Source organism: Micromys minutus, assembly GCF_963924665.1.
Source record: "Micromys minutus genome assembly, chromosome: 23".
Taxonomy (NCBI): Eukaryota; Metazoa; Chordata; class Mammalia; order Rodentia; family Muridae; genus Micromys; species Micromys minutus.
In genome coordinates, this window is record NC_137958.1 from 1,651,149 (window position 1) to 1,665,856 (window position 14,708).

At 39.7% G+C, this 14,708-nt stretch overlaps 1 protein-coding gene across 1 annotated transcript in view; it reads left to right on the top strand.

The window, feature by feature from the left end:
- L3MBTL4 (L3MBTL histone methyl-lysine binding protein 4) overlaps nt 1-14,708 on the top strand; it is a gene marked incomplete at both ends in the record, with an annotated part of 378,564 nt that overhangs the window by 200,389 nt on the left and 163,467 nt on the right. Inside the window, 2 exon segments of the mRNA XM_080936343.1 lie at nt 13,154-13,209; nt 13,213-13,256. Of these exon segments, the coding sequence (XP_080792469.1) occupies nt 13,154-13,209; nt 13,213-13,256 (100 nt within the window).

Genomic DNA, 14,708 nt, shown 5'->3' on the forward strand with positions numbered 1-14,708 from the left:
TATTTTCTTCATTAAACACATTTGTAATACATTGATACTTTTAGACTCAAAACACTTATTTTCACAAAAATAAAGTTTCTGACTCAAAGAAAGAAAAAGAAGAAAGAAAAATATCTATCCAATGTCTTTAGAGATTAACCAACTCAGTAATGAATATAAACCTTGACAGAATATAATACAAAAATAAAAACATAATATATGGAGGTCTGAAATGCTTTTAGTTATAATGATATAATAATCTATTATAATAAATATTTTCAGGACGAAGGGAATTAGAAGTGCTTTCCTATACAAATGCCCACTGACTTATTGCTATTGTTAAGGTGATCTGACAGGCAATTAACTGGACCTAACCAAGAAGCCTCCCGGTAGAAACTACTCTAAAAGAAGAGAAAGATTCCCCCCCTTTGGGGATTTTGTGAGTTAATAAAATACTAGGATTGGTTCTCAAACTAAGGGAAACATTTTATTGCTAATTTCTATTTCATTTCCCTATATATATTTTCTACTTCTCTATGAATATTTGATAGTATTCTTTTGCTGTTTTAAAATTTTTTCTTAGTTAATGATACATATATATATATATATATATATATATATATATATATATATATATATATATATATATATTAGGGCATGAAAGATATTTATTGTATATATCTTTTTTTAATACAAAAATTTTTATTTATCTGATCAGATTTAATTACAATAACTATATTATGCATTTGATTGGATAATATGAGTATCTTACTAAATTAAATAATGTATAAAATATAATTGAGCTCATGTAGTTGTATTTCTTTTTTTCCTTTTTTTAAAACTTTATTTTAAAAAACAAAGATAAAAGAAAAAAATTTTAAACATTTTTGCATAAATGTATACAAATACAATTGTGTCAGTGCTTGGCTTTTTCTTTTTTTTCTTTTTTTTAAGGTTTGATACTCTGCATTAAGGCCTTACTAGTTACAATGAGCAAAAAGTACATGTAAAACAGGATGTAACTCGGAATTAGTCAACGTTTTCTTGGTGTGTAAGGATTGAGCATGACTTTTTTGTTGTTGTTGTTGGTTTTTTTGTTTTGTTTTCTTTTTTTCTTGAACTTCACACAGTCTGTGAGTTGTTTCTGGGGCAGTCCCAGCCTCTGGGGTTAGCATCTCACTGTCAGTGACTGCATATTATGTCTGTTGTTTTGTGACTGGGTTATCTCACTCAGGATGATATTCTCTAGATGCAGCCATTTTCTTAAGAATTTGGTTAATTCATTGTTTCTGGTGGCTGAGTATTATTCCATTGTGTAAATGTACCACAATTTTTGTATCCATTCATCTACTGAAGGACATCTGGATTCTTTCCAGCTTCTGGCTATTATAAATAGAGCTGCTATGAACATTGTGGTGCATGTATCTTTATTGTATACTGGAGTGTCTCTGGGGTATATGCCCAGAAGTGGAATAGCTGGATCTTCAGGTAGTACTATGTCTTTATTGATCAAACATTGCAAAGACTTTTAAAAGTTTAAACTTAAAGAAAATTTTAGACATCATGTAATTTGTCTTTTTCAAGAATTCGAACTTGACTCAAATGTCACCTACTTTATGAAAGTTTGTGAAATTTCAGAAGATACCAAACCCAAGTAGCTTACCAGCAATATTAGGTAAAACTAAGAAGGATCAGACAAAAATATGGTTTGAACTATTTGTAGCCTGTTCTTCTCATTGGTTGCTTCCTTATGAACATAGTTTCCTTTCCAACCATTTGCAGGAGTACTATAATAAAGACCCAAGAAGCAAGGAGGAAAATGAGCACTTCCATATATAATACCTGATACACACAGGCAGACACACACACATGCACACATATATACACACATGCTCACACACATGCAGTTACACACACACACAGCATATATATATTTTTTTATGAGAATTTATTAAAATTTTAGAACTTTCTAAATAAATGATAGTATTTTTTGTTTCTATTTTGCCATTGTCATCTAATCTCATTGTAGAAAGTTAGCAGAGGCAAAATCCGTGTTGGCTGCAAGAGTTTCAGATGTATATTATACCAGTGGGTAGTTCTGCCATAGGTGTGAGCCCTGTCAATCACAGATCCTGCTGCCTCCTCAGTTGGGAGCTAGGTCAGCAACGCCATTGGGAACTCCTTCAAGAGCAATCCCACATCTTACAGTCATCTGAGAAGCTAACTTTCTCCCACAGGCTAAAAGTATCCTGGCCATGTTCAGCTTACAGTCATGTCACACTTCTATATCTCCCAAAAGTGTGGGTTACAGAAAATCCACAGATACCCAGGATTGCCTTGTATTTATTAGGTGTGTGTGTGTGTGTGTGTGTGTGAGTGTGTGTGTGTGTGTGTGTGTGTGTGTGTAGCTGCATGTACGTGTTTATCAAATTTTATCTGCCTTGTGACTTGAGACAGTATCTTTCATTAGTGTGGCATTCATCAAGTTGCTTAGGCTGGCTGTGTTGTATGCAATCCTCAGGGATCCACTGCACTTCCCTCCCTAGTGTGGAGGTTACAGTTCTTTCCACCAGGCTGTGGTGTTTTAACTGGGTCCTGGGAACTAGACTCATGTCCTCGTGTGTGTGAGGCAAGCACTTTACCCACTGAGCCATCTCGCCGCCCTAGGGTTCTCTTTTGTCAGCCTTTTAATAACACCATTTAGAAGCTGTAACCATAGCCATGTTTCTTACCATAGTTTTTCAAATACTTCTCATTTATATATTACCTGGCTGATTATTGACACATGGGCCTTGAAGTATGGGGAGACCAAATACAAAGATTCTGTATCCCAACTTCCTGTTGACTGGCAAGAAACAAGCTCCGGAGAAGGCATGGCTGTTTCCCAGGCCTTCAGTTCCTTATTGGCCCAGAATATTAATGAGATGTGTTTCCCTCCTACATGCCTTTTAAAACTGTACTGTCCCAAAAGTACTTGCTGATCACTGAGTGCCTATTGATTATCACTGAGGACTTCAAAGCATTTAAAATTAATTTTCCATTTGGAAATATGATGAGCAAGTGCTATAAACCAAATTGAGCTAAGAACTAACTTTATTACTTATAAAATAAAAATAGAAATACACTATGAATGTCAAATCAAATCATCCCCACTTATTTGTTCAAAAATATCTAGTTATCATGTAAAAGGGACATAACCAGCTTTACCTAAGGCCTCTCCTCCTCTCGTACCTCTGTCTCCTCAGCATTTTGCATGTGCCAGTAAGACAATAACTCTACCATAGTCACGTTCCCTGGGCTTCCTTCCCTTTATTTGTGATTAAGACAATAAAATTTCCTTGGGTCTCCTGCTACCTCTTTTCCTTGTCTTCTGTGTTGAATCTGTTCCTTGTACCAAGTGTGAATCTGATGGGACACTTGAGCACTAAGAATGAATTCGTACAGTCCAGAGTCATGATGTGTGGCTTGTGACCCACAGAACAACAGCCCCATAAAAGCTGAACTCCCATGCACATGCATACACACCAGCATACCTACAACTTGAAAACTAAAACCAAATCTTTAAAAAGAACCTTGCAGCAGCAGCAGCAAAGTCTTCCCACAGGAATCAGATTTACACAGATAAAATATGTGATAGAGAACTTCTCTGCAATGCTTTCAGGTCAGAATAAAACCAGACAATAAAAATGTACCAAGACACAGTGGCTATAAACTGTACAGCTGAGTTGGAACTGTTGGTTCACGTCTATGTGAGCTACCATTAGTTCTGAAATGGTTGGAAGCACACACCATGAGAAGAGCTGGTGGAACGTGATGTGATATGATGGTGTATGTACTATCCTGATGGTATTATTCCTTCCACTAAGATCCACAGGGAATGTTCTGGAGCATGCTTTGTGAGATTCATCACACCTGATAAGGCTTGACTCTTGTTTCTTATGTTCCCATATTAGAAACACCAAAATGAAAACGGTTTTTCTCTTAGTGTGAGTATAAGATTACATAGACATCAGAGAGAGTTTTGGATCCCTCTTCCTAGAAAATCCCAGTCAACCTAGGACAGGTTTGTACTTTGTCCTTGAGAGTTACCAAAGATATACATGCAGAATATGAGATTACCAGTTTCTCTGTGCTTGTTCAATCTAGAGATGAGGGAGTCAAATTACTCAGAGATGGGTAACACACTGTGGTTAGACCATACGTCCTGCCCTGCCCTGAACCCTGTATGTATGTGTGTTTGTGTGTGAGTGCATATGTACATGTATGTACATGTGTGTGCATGTGTATGTACATGTGTGTGTGCATGTGTGTACATGTCTGTGTGTGTGTTTGTGTATAAACTGGCAAATCTCCTTCTATAGTTTCTCGTCCCCTCTCTAGAACAGGGGGCAAGTTATTTAGGTGATAAAGGGTTGGAAGCCTGATCTTACCTGATGGGAGGATGCATTTGCATCTCCTGGGACTATTAGCAGTGCTGAATGATAGCCAGCAGGTCTAAGGCCAGTGGTCTAGAGAAGGAAATGTCTAGGCTCTTCCCTTCCTTGAAGAGGAGTCTGTCAGAGGCATTTGGGCAAACCCTCTGGAGTTAGGCTTCCAGACAGTCCTCCCACAAAGAATGATCCCTAGCTGTTTGTTCCAGTTCATATGCGTCTCTCTGAAACCTTTGTTCTTGGTTCCAAGCTGCCCACCTATGTCTTGGAAACTGTCTTCCTTCTTTTTGAGGCATATTGGAATTTACAGGACCCCTCCATAGCCCACTTGACTGTGTTAAAGGGGAAAGATGGCCATGGTCTCATCCACTTGTTTCATGTGAACAGAGCCAGACAGGGTCTTTTCCTAGAGATACATAGTCATCCCAGAACCAAAGGAAGCAGATCACCAATGGAGACAATTTCACCAGGCTCACTTAGGGACTTTGAGATTGTACTGAGGTGGCCACTTTAGTGGCAGTAGAAAGAGAGATAAGTGGGACTATGATGGATGTGTGATGAGAAGTTGGTGTGGAAGAATCCACCTCTGACCCCCTTTTTCTCCTTTCCATGTCTAATCTGCTTTAGCTTCTTGAATACAAACTTCCCCCAGAGCCCTTGGCTGTGCTATCCTCTGTTTCTAACGTGGTTCATTTGCTCTTGTCATAGTACTTTTTGAGAATTTATTCAGATTTGTCTTCTTAGAGAAGCCTTCCTAGTCACACTGTCACACCCTGATTGGGAGACAGTGGGTGTTGTGCTAATGATTGCTTGGTCTAGCATCTTCAAATAGATACCTATACTTAATCTAAGAGTGGAATAATCACTTGTGACCCAAAGACTTTATTTTCAGAATCCATCTTGGGTTCTTACCTGCAGACTTCTTTCTTTTCTGCCCCCTTCTTCCCCTTTATCTTCTTTATGGTAGGTTATATGAGAAGATCAAGATGCTCTAAAACTTGTGATATTCCTGTCTCAATCACCCAAGTGCTAGGATTACAAGTGTATGTCTCCATATCTTCCTTTTGTTGAGTGACTTCTTTAGCTGTGGCTATGGGATTTGTCTAATACCAGTCCTTCTAGGAGAACCAAGGGCCAGACAACCCCCACAACTGAGAAAGGACATTTTTATTAGCAGGAAGCTGGCAGGCAGAAATTTTAGATTTCCTAAATGGTTATCATGCCTAAATAATTTGCTATTGTTCTTTCTTTAGCTTCTGTTTGATTTATATTTGGAAGTAATTACAAAGCTGGATTACAAAGCCAATGAAATGAAATATTCTAAAACAAAAGTGTATACTAGCAGAATACTTACATGCACTGTAATGATAGTACAAAAGGGCTCTGCTGTTGATGTTAAGGACATGGGGAATGAGGACAATCCGTTTAGAACATAGCTTGGTAAGAGATTCAGTTTGGGTTCATTACACTGCAGATACACATGACAGAATGACTTGGAAATGGATCATATGGTCCGGCCCATTGTGCATTTTGTTAATTGAGATAAAATACTGACAATCTGTTAAGAAATGAACAACTGATAAAGCTTTCTCTAACTGGCTTTATTATGGGACTCTGGGGAACAGAAAACTTTTACTCAATTAGGTAAAAATTTGCCTGGATTATGAAATAGAAGTCAGTCTGAGAATGGTCCTCATATGGGACAATAATTTTAGTGATGGTTGAGATCACTCCAATAGTAACACAAGAACTGCAAACCTGGCAGGTACCAGCACATTTTCAGATCTGTTCTATTTTAAAGAGAACTGTAGAAGGAACCTTTCTGGAAGTACTTGTTCTTCCAAAACACAGCAAGAAGGTAATCAGCAGCTTTAAGAGTCCCTGAGTACTCATTGACTTAATAGACAATTACAGCATAGTGTGCTTTAAAAAGTTAGCTATTTTAGAAGTCCCTAATTACAGATTTACATGATAGACTTATCAAGAAAAAATAATACATTTCAAAACGTGCTTGCAGCCTTAATGATATTATCTGTTTAAAATGCTCCTTGGTAAAGGGCTTATCCGGTGTCTGCCTTCTGCAAGTATGATGGCAAACATCACTCGGTTCTACCTGAGGTCCTGGGATTCTAGTGCTGCATCCAAATGATCTGGCAGAGGACTGCCTCCTACCCCAGAGCTAGATGACTCCACTCGCTCCCAGACTGTGCTAACAGTTCAGAGGCACTTGGAGAATTAGTCTCGGTTATCAAACGCACAGACCACCTCTGTGAGTGTTGCAAAAAGAATAGTTGCCAACTTCTGAAAGTCATGAGGTGGGTGAAAGGACAGTAGACCCGGCACAGTCATACCATATCCCAGTTGTGATTAACCTCTGGCCATGGGCTTACAGAGGTCAAGTGTGTAGGAAGAAGACAGGAAGTCTTGGGTCTTGGGTTAGGCAACAGATGTTTCAGGATTTCTCTGAGAAAATATTTTCTAAAGATCTATTTATTTATTATATATAGCTTTCTTCAGACACACCAGAAGAGGGAATCATATGTCATTACAGATGTTTGTGAGCCACCATGTGGTTCCTGGGATTTGAACTCAGGACCTCTGGAAGAGCAGTCAGTGTTCTAAACTGCTGAGCCATCTCTCCAGCCCCCTCTTCGAGAGAACTTTAATATTACCAGAGAGACTTTAATACCATTCAAGGGAAAGAAATGAGGTTTGATCAGGGATTGTATTTTTATCTGCAAACTCTGACCAATAATGAACACCTCCTAGATGGAGCCATTGATTTATGGCTGATTGTGCAACCAAAGGTAGTAAGCTACCATTGGATAGATAAATTTTATATCTCTACTGTGTTAACTGCTGTATGCTAGAACTTGCAAATTCCCCTGAGACATAATTTTTGCCGCAGGAAACTTTGGGTTAGAAGGACAATGAGTCCCTTCTCCCTTATGAGTGCACACCCACACTGTTGCCTAGGCTGGTACTTTCATGGCTATCTGATACACAGAGATTGTTGGATGGCTACTTTGGCTGATGCCTATATTAGTATTTAGTGGTAATTCAAGAAGATGTGACTCCTCATGATTGAAAAGCCTTCTTTTGCAATTGGGAAGAAGGGAAAAGGAGGAGGCCAACTCTAGGGTTGCTTTCCAGGCAAGCTTAGGAGTGTTCTTGCCTTGTAGTATTTAATCTCCTGCAAAAGCTTTTGTTCATTTGTCTCTTGTGATATTAAAAAAAAGCTAAGTAGTCCGTGACAGTTTATTTTACAAATAGATGTGTCCTTAAATGACTCATAACAATGAACTTAGAACCAAATATTTTTCATAAACACAGACATGATGTTCTTCACATGGAAGAGAACTATATGGTGGGGATGTGTTTTCTTCACTCAGCATTTTAAGTAAACAAGAATGGGGACAGTGAAGTTACACAAACCTAGGATACAGAGAATGCCAGGGAGAGACAAACTTAGGAAACTGGAAACCGTGTTGCATATTTAGAAACTCTAAGCTTTTGGCTTACTTTTTCAAGAATGGTTTGATACTTCATAGAAGTGAGAAAGTAACATTCAGAATCTCTTTGTGAGCGAAGCTTGTAAGCTCCACATAAGTCTCCTCTCCGTAACAGAAGGGAGACTTAGCCATAGGTCTTTGGGTAGTGGCTGCTTTGTGCACATGTCCATCCAGCAAAGCCATTGGGTGATGCAACCTATGAGACACTCACAGGATTGACATGTTTACAAAAGCAGAAGTACTCTGAACAGCCATAGCCACTCCACCGTTTCTGACATAACCCACGAGACTTGACTCCCAAAAGCCCAGGCTTCTGCTGTCACATACACATCTGGAGGCATCCTGAAGAGTCCTGTTACCTTCTCACAGGCTTTCTATAGGCGATGTTGTTTCTGTAAGGACTTAGAGGCACGTCATTAAGGCAGTGGTGAGGGTGAAATGCAGATGCTCACTGTAGACCTCCTATAGATGCCAGTCCCTTCTACGCTCTAACTTTCCTTACTGCTGCTTTCCTTTGCTGCTTTTCTGAACATTAAAGGCATTTATTGTCCTAACAAATTGTAAAGCAGAATAAAAGAAATGTAGTTCTGCAAATTTTTATTCTTTAATGTGCAGTTTGTGTGTCTAAGATTGACAGAGATGCACTCCATCAATGGCTCAAAGCCTTCATTCTCTTTTTTATTGCAATGCACTTGCTTTGTGATGGAAGTCATTAGAACAGGAGAAGAATCCTTTATGTAACCTCCCACCAAATGGTTTTGCAGTACTGACAGCTAGAAAAAAAATCCAATAAGCTAGCTAAGCTGCGACTCCACAGCTTATCTCAGCGTTAGGTTCTAAATTCAGCAAGTACTGCAAAAGCAAGTCTAGTCACAGTCAGTGGGAAGCATATCTCAGCAAGCCCAGCAGAGCAGGCTGCATCCAACCATCAGCCTAGACTATGGGCATCATGGAGGGCAAGGTGAAGTCATTCAGAACAGTTAAGAAGCAGGAAAAGTACATTTTAAACATGATGTGACATTTAAAATTATTTTAACACACCATGGAGCCCTGTGTTCAGGAGAATGGTCATATTTGAGAAACATTGAAACCAAGGAGGAAGGTGAAAGTCTCTGACTCCCATGTCCTGGAGGAATCTATTCAAGCTGGGATCTACTTAATAGCTACCTTTCTGCCTCTTGTGGGTACTTCCATATGTTATATATTTACATACGCACATATAGAGAGGCATAAACAAATACATGTGCAACCAATTGAAAGGGATTCAGTGCTTCCAAACTCACCTTGCAAAGTCAAACTCCCAATGCTCACTAAAAGGAAAGACATATATGGGCCAATAATTTCTGATAAACAAAAATGCAAAAATTCTCTACAAAATACCAAAGATACTGAATTAAATAGCTCATTTAAGTAAGATATATCCCCTAAACTCAAAAATGGGGTCAACTGAGGCAAATCAAAAGGTTTGATGTAATTTCTGAAGTGAATAAAGGAGAGACACCAGATGGGTATGTCACTAGATACACAAAATGCTTTTGACAAAAGTAAACATACTTTGGTGACAAAAATATAGAAGAGGTCCTCGACATAAAACCTTATGACAAGCTCACAGCTAAAATCATACTAAGATTGGAACAGAAAAAAGACGGCTTACATTCAACACTTTTATTCAACATGTTTCTTGGAAGACAAGAAATTGAAGATATCCAGATTGGAAGGGATAAAGCTAGTGTCTTTTTGATGATTGCATTATCATATGAATATCTATATATGTGTGTATGTGTGTGTGTGTGCGCGCGTGCATGCATGTGTGTATCTGTGAGTCTCCCTGTGTGTGATTGGAAGGGATAAAGCTAGTGTCTTTTTGTTGATTGCATTATCATATGAGTGTATATACATGTGTGTGTGTGCACATGTACATACAAAGAGGGAGAGGGAGGGGAGAGAGAGAGAGAGAGAGAGAGAGAGAGAGAGAGAGAGAGAGAGAGAGAGAGAGAGAGGAACAGAGGGCGGGATTTCATCAAAAACTGTTCCAACTACTCCACATGGAGAAAAATTAAATTAAACCCTTACATCATATGCATAAATTAACTTAAAATACATATACAGCCTAAGTGTTAAGACCTGAAGCTTCAAACCTAGAAGAGAACATGGAGACGCAGATCCTTGACATCGGTTTGCTTATCTGTGGCTTTGCTCTGAGACACGCTCTACCTGTTTATAGATAATTCTGTTCCCACTAAGACCCAGCTGGCCTCAACCGTAGTCAGGCTCTCTCCCTTAATCCCCCAGAGTTAGAATCTCAGGTTTGCAACTGCCCAGCTCTGGCATTGGTTTTAACAGTAAGCTTCTGAATTTTATAACACAGGAAACCAAAGTAAAAACTAACCAGTGGCAGTATAGTGGAAAAGTTTGTGCATATGAGGGAGGCTACAGAGAGGCAACCCACAGAAATAAAGGAAGTATTTACAAATTACAAGTAAATCACAAATACATAGTGCATAGGGCATCTCCAACTCTGCCCTAGTGTACAGTTGTAGAACAGGCTTTCTCCTGGCTGGTTAAGGGGTTAGAAGCCTCTCCATGAAGGTCCATACTGTTCTACAACATCAGACGCCTAATTTTGTATCTTTCAATAGTTAGTGACAATATATTGAGGGATAGATTCTTTACTTTGAAATACTATAGTCTATTTAAATAGAGGAATATATAAAATTTAATTTGTAAGGTCTCGATTTTAGGTGTCATCATACTTATCATTATGTATGTATATATGTATGTGCGTCTATTTGTATGTATATGTGTTGTACTGGCTGGTTTTGAATCAACTTGACACAAGCTGGAGTTACACAGAGAAAGAAGCCTCAGTTGAAAAATGCCTCCATGAGATCCAGACGTAGGCATTTTCAACTAGTGATCAAGGGGGGAGGGCCCAACCCACTGTGGGTGGTGCCATCCCTGGGCTGGTAGACCTGGGTTCTATAAGAAAGCAGGCTGAGCAAGCCAGGGGAAGCAAGTCAGTAAGTAACATCCCTCCATTGCTACTGCATCAGCTCCTGCTTCCTAACTTGCTTGAGTTCCAGTCCTGACTTTCTTTGGTGATGAACAGAAATGTGGAAGTGTAAGCTGAATAAACCCTTTCCTCCCCAACTTACCTCTTGGTCATGATATTTTGTGCAGTAATAGAAACCCTGACTAAGACAGCTGTGTAGATAGATAGATAGATAGATAGATAGATAGATAGATAGATAGATAGATAGAGAGAGAGAGACAGATTGATAACAAGTTAGATTCTCACTCTAGCCAAGGGAGTTGGGAATCAGCAAAGGATGAAAGAAGATGATTCCAGGAAACAGTGACAAGGTCTGGGACCAGTTCCTTAGAGAAAAAAAATTAGAGCACAGAAACTTTTCCTCAAGAGTTACATTTCTAAATATCCAATTACAAGAAAGATGTTTTTGGCAAAAATCCTATTTTATGGAGAAAAAATTGCACTAACTTGTTCAGAGGCCTCCTTTTTCTTGGAGTCAGTAATGAAAATTGTTCCAGAATTTACAGGTGACTTTCCCCCAACAGAGAATTGACTGTCAGCCACTCAGCATTCAGAGTGAAAGTGTCTGGGATCAGTGCATTACTATGTCATGCACTTCTTTATTCTTTATGTTGTCTTGTGCTCTGGTCCTTGTGCTCTTCCTCCAATCACCCAGGCTGTCCCTCTCCCTTCTGTTCTAACAAGGGAGACATATGGCATTGGTCAGGGATCAGAACCCAAAGCCTGGGTTAATATTAAAAATAGGATTTCCTGCATGTGACACATTATCCACGGAGCAACATCTAAAGTGATGGAAATAGTTTCTGCTAGTTTGGTTTTGGTCTCTGAGACAGCAGCTTAATCTCGGAGTGCACACAGTGTGTGAAGACAAAGATGGGAAGAAGTCTTTGGATTCTTGTTTCATCTCTCACACATCCATCTACTTACTATAATAAGTTAAAAGATCCCTTTTTACTAAACATGGTAGAAGGCTACTTTTCAACTAAGGGCTTTACATTTTTCAGTACCAGAGCCTCTGCCTTGTTTAAGAGTTGGTTTTGGTTTGTTTTTAAAGCCTTGTTGTCTGAGGGCAGTTTACTTGTGTTTGAACCCCAGGTCCTGGAGGGAAGGACATACTGTGTAACTCTGAGCTGTGCCTAGCCCTTGATAAGGCACACACCAATTAATGAGAGATTGGTGATTGTGTTCAGAAAGATGGGAGGCAAGAAGTCTGGGAGAGTAGGAGGGGATGGGGGGGAGTGAAGACTCATGTCTGCCACACGGGTGCCCAGAGAAGAAGGCCTCCTGCCCAGGGCTGTGGGGAGCCTGTCACAGCAGTCAGAAGTTACTGGAGCTACGAGATGGGTAAATACTGAGAATGGGAAGGGGAGCTGAAGGCTTGCGAGGGCTGAGGTAGAAGTGTGAGAGATGGGAAAGAGAAGCAAAGCAGAGGGTTAGGACACGTGCCTCTAGGTTAGTAGGAAGGTATAAAGTGGAATCCTCCTTGAGCCCTATCTCCGTGTGTGTGTGTGTGTGTGTGTGTGTGAGTGTGTATGTGTGTAAGTATGTGTGTCTCTTTGTGTGCACATACATGTGTGTCCATGTGTGTGTGTTTCTGTATCTCTCTCTCTCTCTCTCTCTCTCTCTCTCTCTCTGTGTGTGTGTGTGTGTGTGTGTGTGTGTGTGTGAGTGAGACTGTGTCTGTGGAATGTGGATGTCTGTGTAACTGCTTGTATCTGTATGTGTAAGTAAATATGTGTCTGTGTTTGTGTATGTATTTGTGTGTATGTGAGGGTTTGTGTGCATGTGTGTGTGCACTAGGGAGAAGATGCTGGGCTCGGCATCCCAGCTTACTGGCTTGGTTGTGGAGATACATGAAACTCAATCATCAGCTGTGGCTATGTGGCCTTTTCTGTTACTTATCTTCTGAAAAATCAGTGAGCTTTCTGATGTGTCCTTTTAAAATTTCTTTTCAGTAGCAATTCATTTTCTTCTCCACGATGTGAGCTGTGCTACAGCCGAGTCAGAGACGGCTCTCACCAGCTCTGCCACATCATTTATAACTCAGTCACCACAGTCCTCAGTGCTTTCCATGTCCATTAGTCTTGGTTTGAAACGTTTCACTTAACATCATTTCCACACTTCACAATTCCCAGTTCTTCGGTGACAGTGTTCAAGTCCTGTTCTTTTACTTCCTGAAGGGTCAAAGCATGTGAAACTCCTTCCAGGTCAACCAACATGTCCTACTCCTGGGTGCTGAGGAATAGGTCATATCCGTGGTCCACGTTATGCAGGACACCACAGGTAAAGACCTTTTTTACTTAAATCATTTGAGGGATGAAAGAAAAGCTGTCCTGAGTCTCAGAGCCTGCTGGCCCATCACTGTCCTTTCTCCTCTGCTGAGATGGTGAGACCTTTCCTTAACCAGCCCTTCTATCTGCTCTCTGCTAACTTTGGAGGGTCATGGGTGACAGAGGCATTTCTAAGTCTGACTTGAAGGCTTTGAGGCTCTGCTGCACAGCATTTCCCTAAAGTGCCCCCTCTCTGATGTCTTCCCTGCCTGTGTCTCTGCTCGTTCTAAATCATATCCATACCTGCTGAGTGCTTCTTGTACAAAATTCTAGAAACACTTTGCTTTTTCCTGCCAGATTTCTGTTTACTTTAAACTCTTTTTTCTCCTTTTTATTCATTTGCCAAATAGACAATTCTGTTAAACAATATAAAATGAGAGGGAAATTATTTTCCATGTTTTAGGTCTTCAAAAGAATAAAAAGTACATGCCACTTACATAAGAAATATAATTGAATAAATGCAGGAGCCTTTACTATTGTTTTTGTCCCCATTAGTTTGTAAAGTTATTTAGAGATGAGTTAGTCATATTAATCATTTAGTAATAGAATGTAAATTAAAACTGAAAAGAAACAATATTAAATTTGCTTAATATTAACTTTGCTTATGTATATGCTTATACATGATTGTGTGTGTGTGTGTGTGTGTGTGTGTGTGTGTGCAGTCTGAGCTGTAAATTCTAATCTGGTGTTCACTAGCCTCAAGATTCTGCTTCATTTTAAATTCATTAAAATTAGATAGTATGCAAATATCCTCTCCCAATGATAGCCGTGTTTCACCTGCTCACTGGCCATCTATGGCTTGACGTGTACGACAGTTACACCACCACAGAGTGACACACTTAGGGAGTCCCACACAGTATTCTGCCTTCACTGCGATTTTTGGAGTGACAGGTTTTTTGGTGTTTCCTTTACAATGATTTGAGTCATTGTCTTCCAGTGTAACCAAGTCACAATGCTGCAGCCCGTCCTTTCCACACAGCTCTCAGATGTTCTGTTGTGGAGCTGAGGCACTAGAACATTTTTGCAATTCCCTGTCAGCGGTATGTTCTATGTTTCCCTCTTCCTCAAAGCTGCCTTGCCGGCCTCACTGTGCGACCTCCATGGCTCTCCTTTTCTGGCTGGATTCTGAAGAGGCCGTGGGTATGCTTTCCTGTTCCAGAACCTTCACTAACTCTTTATTGACCCAGAATGTCTAAAACAAAGCCTGCTCACTGCGTTTAATTGTGTTGTTCAATCACTGATATGAGAGTGTTTGATGTGTTTTGTCTACGGAATAATCTTCTGTTTGGTTGCTCAACTAGAATATAAAGCCACAGTGAGTAAAGCATAGAGAGAAAAAGAAAACAGAAAAACAAAAACCATAGATGTACAACAGTGCAAATGGATGTGCAACAGTACAAATGGA